This window comes from Bemisia tabaci, chromosome 7, assembly GCF_918797505.1.
Source record: "Bemisia tabaci chromosome 7, PGI_BMITA_v3".
Lineage (NCBI taxonomy): Eukaryota > Metazoa > Arthropoda > Insecta > Hemiptera > Aleyrodidae > Bemisia > Bemisia tabaci.
In genome coordinates, this window is record NC_092799.1 from 6,975,464 (window position 1) to 6,994,649 (window position 19,186).

A 19,186-nucleotide genomic window follows, 5' to 3' on the forward strand; every position below is an offset into this window, starting at 1 on the left:
AAATTCAACGTCATAAATCACATAGAAAACATCAATTAAAAGTCGATCGTTTTTTCCTAAAAATTGAGTTTTCCCCGGAAAACCCTGTTTCTACGAGAAAATCGATTTTGCGGAAAATCTTCATACAATGGTGCAACTTTGTCATCATTTTTGGACTCAGTGTTAAAAAGCAGGCAATGAACATCCGTCAAATGTTGAGGTTTATTTCCTGAAAACCGTCTGTTTTACAAGAAAATCGATTTTCCGGGAAATCCTGATTGAATAGAGAAAAATGGATTGCATTTTCGGACTCAACGTGAATGTGCACATCAAAATCATCTATCACATGTTGAGGTTTATCTCCTGAAAATTGAGTTTTACCCCGGAAAACCCTCTTTTTATACAAGAAAATCGATTTACTGGAAATTCCTGATGGAATAGAGAAAAATGGATAGCATTTTCGGACTAAGCGTAAAAAAGTACGTGTTAAAAATCTACCATATGTTGAGCATTTGTTTTCAGATGCAGACCTAGGTAATTATTTGAGGTTTAATACCTTCATTTTGCCCTTTTTTAGCGTTTTCTAGATGTTTCAGTTGTTTCACCGCTATAACGAGGGGTAAAAAAAAATGTTTCGAGGTGTCCAATGCAACTTTCCCAATCAATGTTTCTTGCTAAAGCCGAATATGACCTGAGATGTTTCCTGGAAACACTTTCCTGGAAATAGGTTTTTCGGAAAAGAAGTGTTGTTCAATGTAAAATCCCATCCGTCGGCACGGGTTAATACAATTATTATCCGATTTGGCTAAAACTTAGCGGAGAGTGTCTTTTGATCAAATGGATCAGTTTCAAGGGGTACGACCCAAAAAGTTCCGACATTGCAAAAATTGGGCCACCTTAATACTGCATGCAATGTGTTTTTGGAAAACTTTAAAGGTAAGACAATTCTACGTTTACGAAAACTAACCCGGCAATGAACAATTTTTTCTTGTTTGATTCTCATGTCAATCTTTTGAGAACGTCAGTTAAGACTCAACTTTGCCTTGTTTTGCCTTTTTTGTGAAAAACGGGCTTGTGCATGAATGATCTAAACCCGAGATTGACTCGTATGAACGGCTAAGCGAGTTTTATATTCACAAGTTGTAACTGAAAACGCTTTTGTAATCGGCCGCTGCGACTTTGGAATTTCTGTCGTTATGTCAGTTTGCTGGAACTATGTTTATCTTCTTAATACATATTGACGAGATATATATATCTTAAAAGATGCCTGTTATTCTTCATTTGTTGGAGCGCCTTCAATTTCATATGATACTGTGCAACACCTCTGTTGTGAAATAGTTGCTTGAAGCGCCGTGGTACGGCGCGGCATGATGCCAGCGCGGAACGCGCTTTGGCGCCTACAAACCTAAGGGGATACTTCAAGCATTGCGTAATGCGTGAAGTATCCATTTAGGTTTGTAGGCGCCGCTTGGTTAGGTTGTTCCGCGATGGCATCATGCCGCGCGGCTCCGCTCTGTTATGCTCTAATATTTGAGCTCGCGGAGTCAGCGTTTTTCAGCTCATGATTTTGAAATGTTTGCATACTCTGCATGGATTATTTTCAGTTGAATCGATGAAAAAAAAAACCCATATAAATCGACGGTGTCAGTCAGCAATCACATAACTCAGTTTGCGACGTCGCAGATTTCCTGTCATACTTTATTTTTTAAACGGAAAACTACTCAACGGCAATGGACCACTAGATAAGGTACAAATTTCAGCATTCTGATACATGTTTCTTCACCAAAATTTCACGTAAAACACGATGCACACAACGAAAATCACCGAAATCAACTCCTTACGAAGATATTTAATGATTCTTGATGCGTAAATTCAAACCACCCGATCATGAAAACTCATTGCTCTACGTGATTCACATCGCGCGCTAAACGTTATCATGACAGTCTCCACGATATACAAATCTGGCAACCTCAATCTTGACGCTTTGGCTCAGCTATAGCAAACTGCTTATATGTAGTTTAAACAACACATGGTGGGACATGAACATTGTTCGACTGAAAAGCTTGCTGAAACCGTTGTAGTGCGCGATTTGATTCACGTAGAGCTTTGAGTTTCTTGTGAGCGGGCAGTTCAAATTCCTCGTAACCAATGTGAAATAAAAACGTTAATATCTTCGTTAGGAGTTGGTTTAAGTAATTTTCGTTGTGCGAATCGTGCTCTACGTGAAATTCTGACAAGGAAACATGTATCAGAATGCTTAAATTCGTACCTTGTCTAGTGGTCCATTCTTTGATACTGCCATGATTTTTCTTCTCTGTGCAAGGAAAATTCTGCAAAAACTTCAAGAAATGATGTCAAATTGTTCATCTTTAAAAAAATAACATAGAGGCGGAGATTTTTAGACACTGCAAACGATATATGTGATTGCTGACCTTGCACCGTCGATATTCTATCATTTGAAGAAAAATGCTCGCCATAAAATAGCTAATAGAAGAGAAACAGAAATCAAAAGTGGCAGGTTATCAAGGAGTCAGCTCGTTGTTACTCTAAAAATGCTGCTGAAGAATTTTCTCGAAAAATGTGAAATATTATGAGAACAAGTTTTTTTTTTTTTTTTTTTTTTTTTAAACTTTCGATTATCAATTACTCGAAAAAGGATTGGCGTAATTTGACTCACCCTACGCATTGTTGCATCCCCTGACAAATATTGAAAGTAATGGCCTGTGAATCATTACAAGAATTTTAAAAATAATGAAATGGTCCGTATCATTTTGTTTTCACCAGAAAAGCCCTAAACAGACTGATGTTAACTCAAAACCGTCATCAACTTATTTGAGGAAAATTGGTTTGATGAATCATTATGCTCACTACCTGTGACGGTCAACGAATGAGCTTTCGCACATGACCATGAATAACTGTCACGAAGTTTTCCCGTTTGCTTGGCCTCTCTCAATGACTCTTCATGACTTCGTTTTTCCTCAAACCTCATTTTTGAAATCAACTTTCCTTCAAGACATGTGTTTACAAATAGTACTGGTAAAATTGCCTGAACAAATAGTGTGTTTCCCTCGGAAAATACTCTAAAATGTCACCGTTTGTTTAATCCAACTTCCATTTCATATGTTTTTCAAGTCCTTGTTTATGTCACGTTCAGAAGTTGTTTTTCGAACCTCCCGTCGTATGACTCATTCTGTACATTAATTTTGAAGAGGAAACACGCGTCTTTCTCTACTTCAGACCTTCTCTATTTGCCCATTGCTCATTATCCTCAGTTTGTTAGTGTGAATGTGGCCTTTTGAAATAAATCTCAAAATCAAACATTATGGCGTTACCATTCTTTTCCGCGTAACGTTTGGGTACGCAGAGGGTCATAGATCTATTCAAAGCTATCTTCAATCTTTACCTCTGTTCCGTCACTTCCGGACCAGGGAACCGCGCTGCCAAGAAAAGCACTCGAAGTCTCACTCACTGTTTTTTATTCTCCCCGAAACAACAAACAACTGTTGCCCTACACCTGCTTGCTGCATCGCCATTGCCGTGGGATAGAATTAGAAAATTACTTCTGAATTTTAATGAGTTTCCAGACCGTTTTCGAGCCCTTGATTACGAGAGCGCTCACTTTTAAATCCAGTTTGTGTAACTGTTCTTTGCCGTCATATCTACACCACACTCAGTTCGCCTTTTTCTACGGTGAGATTTTCCGAAAACTCGCGGTTCTACGACAATGTTGCCGTCGCAAGAGAGACCAATTAATTCAATTTTTCCGCAGATGCTCTTGTCATCGTGAGGAAAAACGTCGCACATAGTGAGAAAAAGTAACTGGTATTTTGTGTTAACTAGACTATGCCTTCTGACCGCTTCGCGGTCCAACCTTCTGAAGAGCTTCGCGCCTCAGATGCTATGCGTTACTCGTCACTCTTATGATTTCACGTCATGGAGTATGACATAAAAAGTAAAACACAAAGTAACATACATCGCAGTTAATATTTTCTGGTCCGTTTTTTTGGAAACACATTAACCGAATCTCTGGGTTGAAATTGTGAATTACAAAGCGCCAATGACGTCAGAGGCGACGACGGGAGCGCCAACGCCCAGCAACGTGATCTTTAACTCATCACTGAAAAAAAACACATTGGATCTAGAGTCCAGACTCTTGAAAACATTGACAAGAAATAGGACTCTTGATTCAATCAGATTTAAGCCTAAATCAAAAGGAAATCCGCTCGAATTAAAAGGCTTGGTTCTTGATTCAAGCTTAAATCTGATTGAATTAAGAGTATTTTTCTTGTCGATGTTTTTAAGAGTCTGGACTCTAGATCTAATGTGTTTTTTCCAGTGATGAGCCCTGTCCACAACGCTCTTTTCCCATTTCCACGGCTCATGAGTGCCGCACACAGTTGGCGCTTAGTTCCGTTTGGAAGAATGTAAAATCCTGCCTTTCCATTTCTCCAAAGGGAACCACGCCCACTTTTATATTGATTCTTATCTAGCTCCCTAGAGTATATACCCCATCTTTCCCACTCATCTACGGTTCCGTTTAGCAGAAAAACGGCCAATTTGTTGTTGAAATTTTGGTGAGCGATTTCTTTTATCTCAACGATGCTCATCTACTTCGGGGAACATATAAAAACGGTCCTACTAAGGCCGTGTCTTCACGGACCGTGTCACGGGATTTGTCCTAGGAAACAATTCCACTTACGAATCAGGGAAAAATATTGAGTTAATCAATATTTTTCCCAGTACCAAGTATGGTTCTTGTACCCCTAGGGACCACCGAGAGAGGAAGAAGAAGTGAAAACGAATTGTGCGATATTTTGTTGATTACTCCAATGTTCATATTTGTTTCGTTAAAGTAATATGTCTAATTGTCAATTGAGTGCAATTATTATTTTAATTTCGGTCAAATACTCGACTTATCGTGCTCTATGGTAGTGAAGTGTGGCCTTTGACGAAAAGAACGCAAGAAATGTTGAGGGCAACTGAAATGGATTTTTGGCGGCGATCTGCCGGCATTTCGAGACGGGACCGTGTCCGTAATGAGAGAATTCGCCAGGTGATGAAGGTTGAGAAAGATATCGTGCACGACGTCATGTCCAGGCAGTTATGCTGGTATGGACATGTGCAAAGAATGTCGGAGGAGAGGTTGCCCAAACAAGTTTTGGATTGGGTACCACCTGGGAAGAGGCGACGGGGACGTCCCGTAAAGGGTTGGCGGCAGGGCGTTGACGAAGAGATGTTGCGGTGTCAGTTGCCGATAACCTCTGGGAAGACAGGCATATGTGGCGTTTGGGGGTCGTAGAACGCCAGAGTGCGTTGTAAAGCGACTTTAATAATAATAATAATAATACTCGACTTTATCCAATTTATCTTCCCGCGCAAACTAGTCGCAGGACCGCATGAGCCTCGTCCCGTGGAGACGGTAACTGGGAAAAATCCCAGAAGTTTCGTTCCTGCGATTCGAACTTGGGACAAATCCCATGAAAACGTCTCGTGGAGACAAGGCCATAGAAAACAGCTGAGTGCCTCTCTAATACGAACGTATTACAGCTGCTTTCCTGCTTGTTTCAGTTTGTGTCCTACGGAAGAGTTTGAGTGCGCTCCTTCGGAGCCCTCTCGACCGATTTCGGTGAATACATCAGTTTTTCTGTGACGTAGCCCGGGTGTCGTCCGCAAGGGACGGAACGGCAACGTATCAGCGATGATTTACTATTCAGCCCCGTTGACTCGGTTATCGGCGGCGTAATTAGGGGAACGTAATTAGGGAACAGAATGCAGCGCCGTGTAATTGGTGCGGGAAAAAATCAGTCTCTCGAATGGGACGTCGTTATAACAGTCGGAACACAGACACAGTACCGCGGGTTTAGAGTTTTGCCTTTGTTTGACCTTTCTCACTTCTACTGTGCCGAGGAAATTCGCCGTATGAACGCTCGAAGGTTGCCAAATTTCTTTCGAGAAAATGTTTATTTTGCGGGAAATAGTTATGATTATTTATTACTCCCCTCCTCCCACTGGTATCCCGCATATCGCATTCATTCGGCGTCGCAGAGCGCTAAGGAGCACTAAGAAAGCGCCTATTTTATTTATTTGTAACACACTGGTAGTAGCACTTACTTAATTCGATAGGTGGGTATGTACTCAAAGTGCAATAAAATCTGCAAGAATTAAATTACATAAAAACTGTTATAATTGAATAAAACAGTTTTTATGTAACTTAATTCTTGAACATTTTTTAGCACTTTGGCTACGTGCCCACCCACCCAAGGACGGCTGAAATATTCATCACTCAACAGGGATTTTTACATTCATATTTTTCAGATCAGTAGTTTCAACTTGGCTGTGTTTTGCAAAAGGGAGTACTTACCTCTAGCGCAGCTTAGAAATAACGCTATGTGTTATTAATTTCTTCGTGCAGATGCGGTGATTTTGTGGATCAGCCAAAGAAAGTGCGTTCTCGCTGCAAAATAAAGTTGAACTGCAAATCTTGTACACCGCAGAAAATTGTATTTTTCAAAGTTTTTGCAGTCCAAGACCACGCACTTTTCTTTCGCTGCATGGATGGAGACGGGAGAAGGGGGGAGGGAAGGGGGAAGAAGGAGGAGAGAGAAATGGGGAAGAGAGATCAAGAGATGAATAAAGTTCATTCTGCCCAAGGCTGCCATATGCTGGAAAAAGCGCCGATATTTTTTGAGCTTGGAGTGCAGTCTAGAAGAATAACGACAACTCCCAAACAACGTAGTTCGTTTGCGGTAATTAAAAATTCCCGCTCCTGTTTTATTTTTTTAAAGGAAAATAATTCAACATCATTCCTTAAGTTTCCTTAGAATTCGCTTCGCACAGAGAGAAATATCGCGAAAGTCTTTAGGATTCACGTTTAGTAGTTCACCATCTAAAAAATGAAGTATGTGATGGTAAGTTTACGCACTGAAAAAAAGTTACGGGCTGTGTGGACATACCGTCCGTTGCGGGCTCAGAGGCCGAAAGTTCCGGGTGCTGGAGCCGTAGTTTCGATTGCTCCGGGTGCTACGCCCGGAACTTTTTTTCAGTGCATCAGGAAAGCCGCAAACCGAAACGCGTGGCTTGCGAGTTTCGCCATTGATATCACTATTGTGTTTCTCGCAAAAATTAACATAGAAATAAACGATTGAATGGACATCATTTTGCAATGAGGAACTACGATTTCCAGCCCGTCCGTAAAAACACTCAAGTGCACAGGAAAACTAATGGTACGTACGTCGTTTTTAAACTGTGTCAGATATTGTTGTTCCGAATAGTAAAATGAAAGTCCAATTGAAAATAGGCCGGTCCCAAACTTCAGCTGGGGCAAAAATAAGAGTCTTTTTTTGTAGTTAATGCCTCAAAAATCTGTGCAACTCGCTACAGAACGATGTCCAAAGTATGCGACAACTTTTTTATATTTAGAATGATTATTTTTCAAATGATCCCGGAAAATGTGGAAAGCCGGCAACGACTAACAACTATGATTTATGGTTATTCGGTTTCAGATGTTGAACTGCTGTATGCGGCGGCGCGAGGCCCGCGAGAAGAGTGTGAGCCAACCTCAAGAACTTAAAGGTAAGACCATTTACTCCTTTTATTATGATTAATGCTCCTCCGGCTCATCGCATCTCGGCTATTTCGCCGCCGAAACAGCGCGCAGGCGCACAGTGGATCGAGCCAATAGGAGAGGTCGGACAAAATTTGGAAACTTTAAACGCTTTTAACTCCGTTTATACCACACTTTGAGGTTCTAAAAGTGGTTTTATTGGTTTCCTCGTAAAATTTTCTTCTTTAAGCACCCCTTGAAATTTAAAATGTGACAAAATAAACATGAAAATTTGCAGTTTTAGTAAAAATTTCATGTCCGACCTCTCTAATTGACTCGATCCACTGTGAGGCGCAGCTAGCAATGCATCTTGACTTGTCCGCTTTGATTGCGTGCGGTGCTCAATTTATAGGTCGGTTTCCTGATCGCAAGGGCGATTCTGCAAGTTGGCAACATCGCGGGCGGATTATTGAAATTGATAGACAAAGCCATAGATACAGGGGAAATGTAGCTGTCCTATTGGTTGACAAAGGTGGCTCTCATAGACTAGGAGGAAATGATTAACTAACTATAGGCCCTTCCGTGGGTTGCCGTTAGTTAGTCCATTACTTACCTCCTTCGTCCATCGCAACCAACCTCTTTCACCGGTATGATCCCTCCGTATCCCTCTTGTCTTGTTTGTCTATTGCTTAGTCTATCTATATGCTAGTAATTCTAATCACCCTGCTGAACGCATACCCAGCTTCCAGCGCGATCGGGCGGCCACGCCAAGCCGCCTATTTTCTTTACCTTTCGTTTGAGTCTCCAAGGAATATGACTTAGAAATGAAGCACGGAGAGTCTGAAGGCATGCCTCAGGTGCCGTTTTTCAGTACTTGGTTGCTTCAAAGCAAACATACCCTTTCCCCCTAAACAGGCCCGCCACAAAGGGGGGGATACTGGGTCCCTGGTACCGGGGCCCGGGCCCCGGAGGGGGCCCGTGCTGCCCGTGAAAAACCACCCCGAATTCACATGCAACCCTTGTTTCGTAAGAAAAAGTGAAAAATTTACCCTAAAAATTTCGCAAAAGGTGAATAAATTTTCAAAAAAACGCTGGGGCACTGTAGATAGAATTCTTCTTAAATTTTCAAAGAAGTATACTTCTTGGAAAATTTCTATCTACTTTCAAGATTTTCAGTGCAGAAGGATATTTTTAGTATCTGCGTTTCATTTTCTTCCTTCGGCAGATGCTAAGAGTCTCCAATCCAAATTTACGACTTTAAATTTTGAACCAAATCTTCTGCTATCGAATACGAAAAATCATGGAGAATTTAAGTTTCATGTTGACCAGCTTCTCGAAAAAAAAATAAAATTTCTAAGGAAGTCTGCAACGTCGCAAATGGAGAAACGTCGTCTCTCATTTTGCCCAAAAATATGTATGCATAAAATTGAAAGCATTATGACTTTCCTCTCTCAACTTATATTCGTCTGTAACGATAAACAATGGGACGCGTTTGCTACGGCGCCTTGATACAACTATACAACCTCGACGGATGTCCGTATTGCGTTCAAAAAATTGAAGGCGTTTTGACTCCCTGCTCATACTACCTGTAGTTGATTCGATCGACAGACGCGTTGGTCGGCGGTGACGGGGACTTGATGCAACTATTTAAACTTGATGGATGTCCGTATCGCACCGACTGAAGTGCGAAACCACGTATCTCCATTGCGGTGTTTCAAAATTTCCGTTCTTATTTCATCTCTTCCATGAGAAACAATCCAAATTTACGACTTTAAATTTTGAACCAAATCTTCTGCTATCGAATACGAAAAATCATGGAGAATTTAAGTTTCATGTTGACCAGCTTCTCGAAAAAAAATAAAATTTCTAAGGAAGTCTGCAACGTCGCAAATGGAGAAACGTCGTCTCTCATTTTGCCCAAAAATATGTATGTATAAAATTGAAGGCATTATGACTTTCCTCTCTCAACTTATATTCGTCTGTAACGATAAACAATGGGACGCGTTTGCTACGGCGCCTTGATACAACTATACAACCTCGACGGATGTCCGTATTGCGTTCAAAAAATTGAAGGCGTTTTGACTCCCTGCTCATACTACCTGTAGTTGATTCGATCGACAGACGCGTTGGTCGGCGGTGACGGGGACTTGATGCAACTATTTAAACTTGATGGATGTCCGTATCGCACCGACTGAAGTGCGAAACCACGTATCTCCATTGCGGTGTTTCAAAATTTCCGTTCTTATTACATCTCTTCGTCATGGAAGCTTCAAAATGCGTCCGAATAGATTTACAAATTCAAAAATTTCTCGGGGGATGCCCCTCGGACCCCTCCCCCCGTGCTTTGGGGCCCGGGCCTTAAAACTGGTACCAGGGCCCAAGATGAGATGTGGCGGGCCTGCCCCTAAATATCTCATCTGAGCGCTGATTATTGAAGTTGATAGACAAAGGGATAGTTAAAGAAAATCGAGATAAAATGGAACGATCCCATTTATAGTCTTCATCTTCTCCTACAATTTTCCCATGGTAATACGACATGGACGTGAGGCACGGGAAGTCTGTAGACATTCTGTAGGCGTCGTTTCTTCGCACGTGATCTCTTTAAAGTGGACATACCTTTTTCCTCCGCAATACCTCGGCGGGCTGATTATTGAAATTGATAGACAAAACTATAGACAGAGGCTATACAGAGAAAATATAGCGATCCTTTTGGTTGAGGCGGGTAGTTCTATTTTATAGACTAATGGGGAACTAGATTGCATTTCTCAAAAAAGAAACCAAGAGCATTCCAATGTTGCTAGGATTGTGCAAATTATTCTTTGCAATACAATTACTGAAATCATGCAAAAAAGTAAAGAGGTCTGTGCAAAAACGGCAAAATCCGCCCACCCTCAGATTTCAACCAAACTTCGGATTTTGATAGGCCTATATGCCAATAGTAATCCCTGAAAATTTCAGCCCCCAAAAATAATTACAAGAGGGGGGGCGGGGGGTCAAAGTTGGAAAATCGTGCAAAATTCAAACTGCTATATCTCGGCAACGGTTACAGCTTTTTGAATGCGGTTTGGACCAAAAAACGCAGAATTGTATGTAGTTTCTATTTCATGTATCGTTTGTTACAAAATTTCAACGCAACGTTGCCATTTTTGCAATTTTTTCAATTCTTATCAAATTTTGACCCCTTAAATTTGGCAACATTGTAAATAGCAAAAAAACGTCATCTCGCGATTTTGACCAAAATAAGATATGTTGTTCTCAATGCAATTCCCTACAAAACAGCACAAGTCGCATACTGGGGAAACGATTGGTTCGCAAGTTACAGCTTCTCAAAGTTGCGCACCTCGAGGTTGTTGCGCGCTGCGCATGGTATTAGCGCGCCTTGCCTCGAACTACAGCGACTTATTCACGGTTTAAAAACGCTTAGACGCTTTCATATGTTCTATTCTACTGTATTTTTCATTAGAAAACGAGAAAAGGTCCACGGGTACCAAAGAAGGGGGGAGGGAGCCGTAAATGATAGCCTTTTTTTACGCTTTTCGCATATTTTTAACTCAAACGAGCGGAATTAGGGCTCCTTGCACCCCCCCCCCTTTTTAACTCACGCGTTCTCTTTTCTCAGTTTTCTAAGGCAAAAATGATGTATAATTAAATGCAACATCTGAAAATAGAAAGGTGTACCCGCTTGGCGACCGAACCCTGCACAAACAGTAGAATTTGCATGAATGGACACACTTGAAATTCTTATTTTCTTCAGGAGCTATTTCTGAAGTATTTTTAAAATTTTTAAACTATATCGATTCATCGATTTTCGACAATATCGCAGTATTGTATTTTTCTGTGAACACTGAACGATTTGGTAGGATTGGCTACCTTACACTGCATAGGGCGCGCGATCATTGATGGACCGCGGAGTTAGGAGATTGCGAATCCTTATCTGATCTATGGGTATTATTTTAATCAATCGTGAAGATAGATTAGCACAACACCGATGATAACATGCACATTGCAAATTGTAATAACACCTGTTTAAACTGATCAATTAGTTGACCTCTATCTTTCGATCGAGCCGGGTTATTTTCTTAAATCCTGTCATTTTTCTTTTACGATGAGTGGTAATGTACAAACATGCGTTGAGTGTAAAGTCTCGTTAGAGAAAAAAAGTCGTAAAGACAAAGTTTGCCGAAGTGGACAGTGGTTTTGTTTAAATGTAGTGCGGAATTTCTCAGGAAATCGTCGGAAGTCGCGGAAAACCCCCTGAAAAAGTGACAATTGGCTTTAAGTCTCCCTCCGTTAAAACTCACCGTAAATGTATTTTTGATTGCTCAGATTCATTAGATTCAGGTAATTTAATTTTTTTGAACAAACAGCTGAGAAGTGCAATTTTTTTTGAGTATAAGTTCATTATACGAGAGGGCAGTCGGTGTTGTGCTCATCATTTCACAAACGGTGTTTTGGATCCTTTATTTCTATCCGGTTTCATTGATAAATGCTCTGAGTCTTCTTCTTTTAGTGCAGGTGAAATTGAGGAGTTATTGTCAATAACGTGCAAATACCACAATTCATCCTCCGGAAGTCAAGTGATAGTGCGACAGGGTTTTTTTTAAAACTTTCCGACCATGACATTCAGGTATGGACCGGCCTAAATAAATTGCAGTTCGAGACTCTACTCGAGTATATACCTGAAAAAGATGACTGTGTTTTGGGTGCTTATTTGATGTACTTGTACGCTGGAATTACTCAAGAGCAAATAGCAACAATTTTAAACATATCACGAAGCACAGTTAGCCGTAAAATTACTGAATGCAGGCAACATTTAAACGATAGTTTTGTACCGGTGTACTTAGGGAATTTTTTGCGCGAACAAATTCGAGCCGAACAATCTAATATATCTCGTGTTTTAAATTGTGTGAAGGAAGGAGATGACACTTTAATCACTATTTGGGACGGTACTTATTTGTTTTTACATAAAAGTTTAAACTTTAGGTTTCAGCGTCAGACTTTCGGGGGCCAAAAAAAGAGAAATTATGTAAAACCCATGATAGTGACAACAACAAATGGGTTGATTCTTGAAGTACTAGGTCCTGATGAATTGTATGCAGGAAATGTCTCCGATGCAGATATTTTGAAAAACATTATAAAGACTGACTTTTTTAAGAAACTCTTCAAGCCAGGTGATATCTTTATTTTAGATCGTGGTTTTGAGCGAGTAAAAGATGACCTTGAAGCACTAGGATTCAAAGTAACGATCCCTTGCCTAAAAAGGGATAATTCTCAGCTCACTACTTAGAAGCTAACCAGAGTCGAGTTTGTACAAAGCAGCGGTGGGTTGTAGAGGTTGTAAATAGTAGTTTAAAGCGGTTTAAGTACTTGCGTTCGGTGATTCCCTCTCAATCATATCCATATCTATACACGGATGTTCGAATCGCAGCAGCTATCCACAATAATTTTTTCCAAAGGCTTTACAGCGACGAAGATGATTCTTCTGTGGCTACTTGCATGTTAGCGAATTTGGAAAAAGAAAATATTCTCCAAAAGGTCGTCGAATGTGAATCATTGGTGAGGAAGTACAAGAACTTCGAGAAATTATCAGAGGCCCATCTTCAAGATTTTCCGATCTGGGAAAGCAGTGACTTTAAACCATTCTGTGGAACTTATCAGCTTTCATTAGCACGCTCTTACATCGGGGATCATTTATACTCGGGAAAATATGAATTTCAAGTGTGCAAAGACTCTTACATGCCTAGTTTTTCTAATTACGGATTTACAGTGAAAAAATCACAATTTTTGAAGTGTAAACTGCTGTCTCGCCATAAATCGAATAAAGTTTATTCTATATTTATTTTAATTGATTTAAAAAAACGTTCGTCAGAATCGATTATCGGTAACTACTGTACGTGCAAAAACGGTGCTCGCACTATTGGTACATGCGCTCATATCATCGCTATCATTTGGTATCTTGGATACGGCAGATATCAACAGAATTTTAAAGGCCCATCGGATTTTCTGAATAGATGTTTCCCTCTAGGAAAACCATCATCTGTAGAAACTGATGAGGAAGAAGATGACGAGTAAGATGTTTAGGTAAGCCAAACTATAAACATAGTTATGTTATTTCGTTTCGTCATGGAACAATTACCATCAATTTTTGGTTGTGTATTTGTTATTTTTGGTGCTGGGTTCGGTCGCCAAGCGGGTACACCTTTCTATTTTCAGATGTTGCATTTAATTATACATCATTTTTGCCTTAGAAAACTGAGAAAAGAGAACGCGTGAGTTAAAAAGGGGGGGGGGGTGCAAGGAGCCCTAATTCCGCTCGTTTGAGTTAAAAATATTGCGAAAAGCGTAAAAAAAGGCTATCATTTACGGCTCCCCCCCCCCTTCTTTTGGTACCCGTGGACCTTTTCTCGTTTTCTAATGAAAAATACAGTAGAATAGAACATATGAAAGCGTCTAAGCGTTTTTAAACCGTGAATAAGTCGCTGTAGTTCGAGGCAAGGCGCGCTAATACCATGCGCAGCGCGCAACAACCTCGAGGTGCGCAACTTTGAGAAGCTGTAACTTGCGAACCAATCGTTTCCCCAGTATGCGACTTGTGCTGTTTTGTAGGGAATTGCATTGAGAACAACATATCTTATTTTGGTCAAAATCGCGAGATGACGTTTTTTGCTATTTACAATGTTGCCAAATTTAAGGGGTCAAAATTTGATAAGAATTGAAAAAATTGCAAAAATGGCAACGTTGCGTTGAAATTTTGTAACAAACGATACATGAAATAGAAACTACATACAATTCTGCGTTTTTTGGTCCAAACCGCATTCAAAAAGCTGTAACCGTTGCCGAGATATAGCAGTTTGAATTTTGCACGATTTTCCAACTTTGACCCCCCGCCCCCCCTCTTGTAATTATTTTTGGGGGCTGAAATTTTCAGGGATTACTATTGGCATATAGGCCTATCAAAATCCGAAGTTTGGTTGAAATCTGAGGGTGGGCGGATTTTGCCGTTTTTGCACAGACCTCACTAAGGTAGCTTCCGTCTTGAATTTATAGTTTATCGAGAGTAAAACATTGAAATGCTCTTAGTTCCTTTTTGCAAAATGCAATCCAACTTCAGGGTCTCTTGTAAATTGCCATGAGTTACCATCACTTACCTCCTTTGTCCATTTCAACCACCCGCTTTCACCAATAGAATAGGATTTCTCCATTTACTCTTTGACTTTTTTGTCTATTGATGTGTCCAGAGATTTTAACAATCAGCACGCTTTGCGGACGGTGCGTGGTCATGGATGGTTATGAATTTGCGCGTTCCCTGGTATGCTTGTTGCTTCGCGGTGAAATCGAAGGAAAACTCCAGATGAACTATGATCAGTTTCTTGGTAAAAAATAATAGCATGAAAGGAAACTAGACAACGCTTGAAGTAGTTAGACTGATTCTGATGACGTCGTCTATTTCACGATTCGAGACAGGATTAATGACTTACATCTCTTAATCCTGCGAGAGGAGAACAGGAAACAGGAGCGTATGCAACATGCTCTCGACTCCTGCGAAAATTCGCTGCGAATAGCTCCGATTTCTCTTCCTACATCGATTTTTTTTTGTTTTTTGACCGAGCGAGTGACTTGATCTCTGATCATTCGGGTGCCCGACGCGCGACGATGTCTCCGTTATTCATCATCCTCGACTGACTTGTGCGAGAAAGTCATCGCGATAAGTAGGAGAGAAGGCTCAAAGACCACCGGCCCATCAATCTTCCCCATCGAGCGGTGGCGTGGAGCCCCCGAAATTCGGGTGGCAAAATCGGGCGTGAAAATACCGCGTCTTAAGTCATTACATACACGGAGAAAAAAACCTCGTGCGCGGGACCCGAAGTTTAGGTCATATGGATCTCTGAGGTTTTCGGATTGGGCATCTGAACACTGTAGGTCTAGCTGTCGAGGTTCGGATCACACATCTGAAACTTCAGTTCTTAAATCTGAAGTACTTCAGATGTGAGAACCGAAGATTTTTCGGATGTGATAACCGAAGTACTTCAGATGTAAGAACTGAGGTTTCAGATGTGTGATCTAAACCTCAACAGCTGGACCTAAAGTGTTCAGATGCTCAATCCGGAAACTTCAGAGATCCATATGACCTAAACTTCGGGTCCCACGCACGAAGTTTTTTTCTCCGTGTAAGACAGGATACAATTATTTCCACTGCGTATGGAGCGCAGAGGGATCTGACAGGGTGTCTGCAAGTCCGGAATTTCCGGAAAGTTCGGAAATAGTTCTGATTTTTTAAGGGCGGTCTGGAAGTACTGGAAGAGTGCGGCAATTCCGTCAGAAGGTCCGTAATTTTTCATTTTTGTCGCAATCTGAGAGAGAAATTATAATTTTTGAAATTTTTCGAATTTCGTCAAATGGAGGTACTTAGAAATGACTGAATTTTTCCGTTGAGGAGGTACTGAATTTCTCGGGAATGTACTCAAAAAGCACTGTGAAAGTACTGATTTTCGGTCAGTTTATATTTTAGTAGACACCCTGTCTGACCAAACGGGTAACACTTTCTGCGTGTGCGCTAGAAAGCACCCAAATATTCTCATGGGCGCTTAATCAAGAGTCGTCTTAAAAATTCACCTTTATCTTTAAATTTAACTTTATCTTTTACAGAGGAATTTGAGGATTCGGTGGAGACGCAAGAAGAGGAGGAAGAAGAAGAGTTTTTCGAGTGCGACACAGGATCGGACATAGGTGAATCCGGGACTCGGCGGTCACTACGGCGCAAGGTTTCAGTGAGCCCGGCTCAACCAGCGGGACGCCTCTCCCGTCACGGGGAACTCAAGCTCATCGCCACCGGGGATCCCCTCTACGTCCCCGTCACACAGGTAATGACTCACTAAACCGCATGTTTATTATTTAATACTCTGGAAGTACCAGTGAGTAGATTACATAAACTTGTAAGAAATACAACTGGGGGTAGCAAAGCTGAAAAGTAACACAGTTACCACAGGGTGTCTACAAGTTCGGAATTTCCGGAAAGTCCGGAAATAGTACTGATTTTTTAAGGGCGGTCCGGAAGTACTGAGAAAGTGCGGAAATTCCACAAGAAGGTCCGGAATTTGTTTCATTTATATGTCATTTTTGTCGCATTTTAAGATAGATATTCAAATCTTTGAACTTTTTCGAATTTCGTCAATTGGAGGTACTGAAAAAGTACTGAATTTTCCTGTTACGTACTGATTTTTTTGATAATGTGCTGAAAAAGTACTGCAAAAGTACTACTTTTTGGCAAGCCTATTTTAGTAGACACCCTATATCAAGACGTTTCGGTTGGGAACACCACACCACTGTCCACAGCAAAAATGCCGTAACTCCACTCAAAATTGTTTCCTTTTTCCCAGCACATACTGCTATATTACAAGAAAATGCAATTGCCACGAGACTTCATTTGCTCATTTTTAGTTCCTTATGATGTGGCGGAGTTTTATTGAAAAAATGAAGGCTGAATATTTGTCAGGTTTCTTGTGGAACAGAATTTTGTTAGAAAAAAGTTGGAAAAGTGTTGAATGGTGCTATAGTGTTTTTAATTTGGACGGCAGCACAAACCTTCTTCAGACGGATAAAAACATGTACAAAAATTTGAAAAAGAGTTCCGCGTTGTACAGGCTTGGACTGGCCATATGGCCAATCTACCATTGGCTGATACGCCCCCTTTGCGCGCCGGAAACGCGCCCCTCTTACAGAGAAAAAAAGAAGAAAGAAGAAGAATTTTTTTCTTCTTAAGAAGAAAAAAATTACGACCGAGAATATATGCGGAAAATTATTTAAATGAACGGAAGAATTGAGAGTTAGGAGTGAAGAGAGGTGCTTTTACGCATTGTGGTGAACAAAGGTCCAAGAACTACATTCTGAAGCGTAAACCCTTTTTTGTGAAATTGTCACCTTTTTGTTGATACACAGGCGCTTTATCATCCCCTTCCTTCATTCTCTATGTGTAACTTTCGTAGAAGCGATAGCCGGTTCGATTTTTAGACATACGCACGCTTTATAGACCTTCTTGAGAGATCTTTAAACATATTTCTTTCTTTTCAAAATGACTATTGATTTGGACATATCATAGCATATCTCGGGCAATCTTAACCTTAATTTATTTCGAAATTCAAAAGTAAGAGACATATAAAGTGTAAACGCGATACAACTATTCTCGCAAGATGGATGTCCACATTGCATATGAAAAATGTAAGACGCGATGGCGTGAGTCGTGAACTCGCAATGCCTTGCTCTAGTTTAAAGCAACATTACAAATAAGACAAACGGAAACAAACACAACATGGAAATAGAGGGAGGGAAAGGATGCGCGTTAACGACGGCGCAGAGATACAACTATTCGTACTTGATGGACGTCCGTGCTGCATTTGAAAAATTGAAGGCGCGATGACGCGAAGCGTGAGTTCTCAACTTCTCAACGCCCTGCAATATCCTTCCAATGAGGTGTCGTTCAGATTCGGGAGAAAAGTTAAAAAGAAGGCCCGAATACGTCTCTCTTGTCGTCAGCTGTGTTGATACTCGTTCTTTCTTCTTTTTTCAGGTTCTTGCCTGATTCTTTTTAGGATGGATTATTAGACCCACGCCTTAAGCTCGTGTGAACCGCAGCACTGACACGGTTCTTATGGAAATAATGGTGCTTGGATGCGTCTAGTGGCTTTATTTTTCTTTTTTTTTTTCTTTAATTTCAGAAATCTGTCGGTCACTTCAATACGTTCAATTTTACAATTTTTACTCTGTACGATTAATAAACTTTGAACCTGAAAATAGCGTAAACTTATGCTGCTTTGCAACCAGGTTTTAATTGGATCGTACCCTTACCAACCCTATATCTATATCTTCCTGAACAGGACTTGTAATTTATTCTTTTCTCTCTAAACTTCTCATGCAGGAGCCGATCCCGAAATCGGAGGACCAGTTGGAGGAGGACGCGGCGCTGCTGACGGCGCTGGGAACGGACAAGATGGGCGCCGAACTGCGAGCCCGGATCATGAGTGCGTCGCTGCTCTCGGATATGGAGGCGTTTAAGGTAAACACCACTTTCCTCCAGATTAGCTCACTCAACGGGAACCTTTACCAGTCATGTCCGGCTAATTATCCACTCAAGTCGTGAGAAAACGCTCCCGCCTGCCATGGCGCATCCTCAAATTCGGGGTAGGGAGCATCTCTCCCGTACTAAGTAAAAACGCTGTATACGCATTTAAAAGTTACCAAATTTCTTCCTTGAAAATATTTATTTATGGAGAATGTTGTGAATATTTTTGCTTCAAACTCTCAGACTTATACGCATTCAAAAGTTGCCAAATGTTTTCTTTGAAAATATCTATTTTTGAAGAATTTTGTGAATATTTTTGCTTCAAACTCTCAGACTAATACGCATTCAAAAGTTGCCAAATGTTTCCTTTGAAAATATCTATTTTTGAAAAATGTTGTGAATATTTTTGCTTCAAACTCTCAGACTTACCAGATCAAAGTACGAACAAAGTCGGATTTATAAGCACAGCAAAACAAAATACGTGGTCCGGTTGTTTCATCGTTGACCTGTTTCTCTAGTCTCCCTGTGCGGATAGGTGCCTTTACATATAAGCCAGAAATACTAGTTGATAACTGCGCAGTTGAGTCCATTTTGTAAATGGACCTCTA

The 19,186-nt window shown here is 40.8% G+C and overlaps 1 protein-coding gene across 1 annotated transcript in view; it reads left to right on the forward strand.

The window, feature by feature from the left end:
* The window catches only part of Rab3GAP1 (RAB3 GTPase activating protein subunit 1), a 217,164-nt gene that overhangs the window by 187,227 nt on the left and 10,751 nt on the right, over nt 1-19,186 (forward strand). The window contains exons 10-12 of the mRNA XM_072303011.1: nt 7,482-7,551; nt 16,169-16,383; nt 18,435-18,572. Coding sequence (XP_072159112.1) covers nt 7,482-7,551; nt 16,169-16,383; nt 18,435-18,572 — 423 coding nt within the window. The remainder of the gene's footprint in view (nt 1-7,481; nt 7,552-16,168; nt 16,384-18,434; nt 18,573-19,186) is intronic.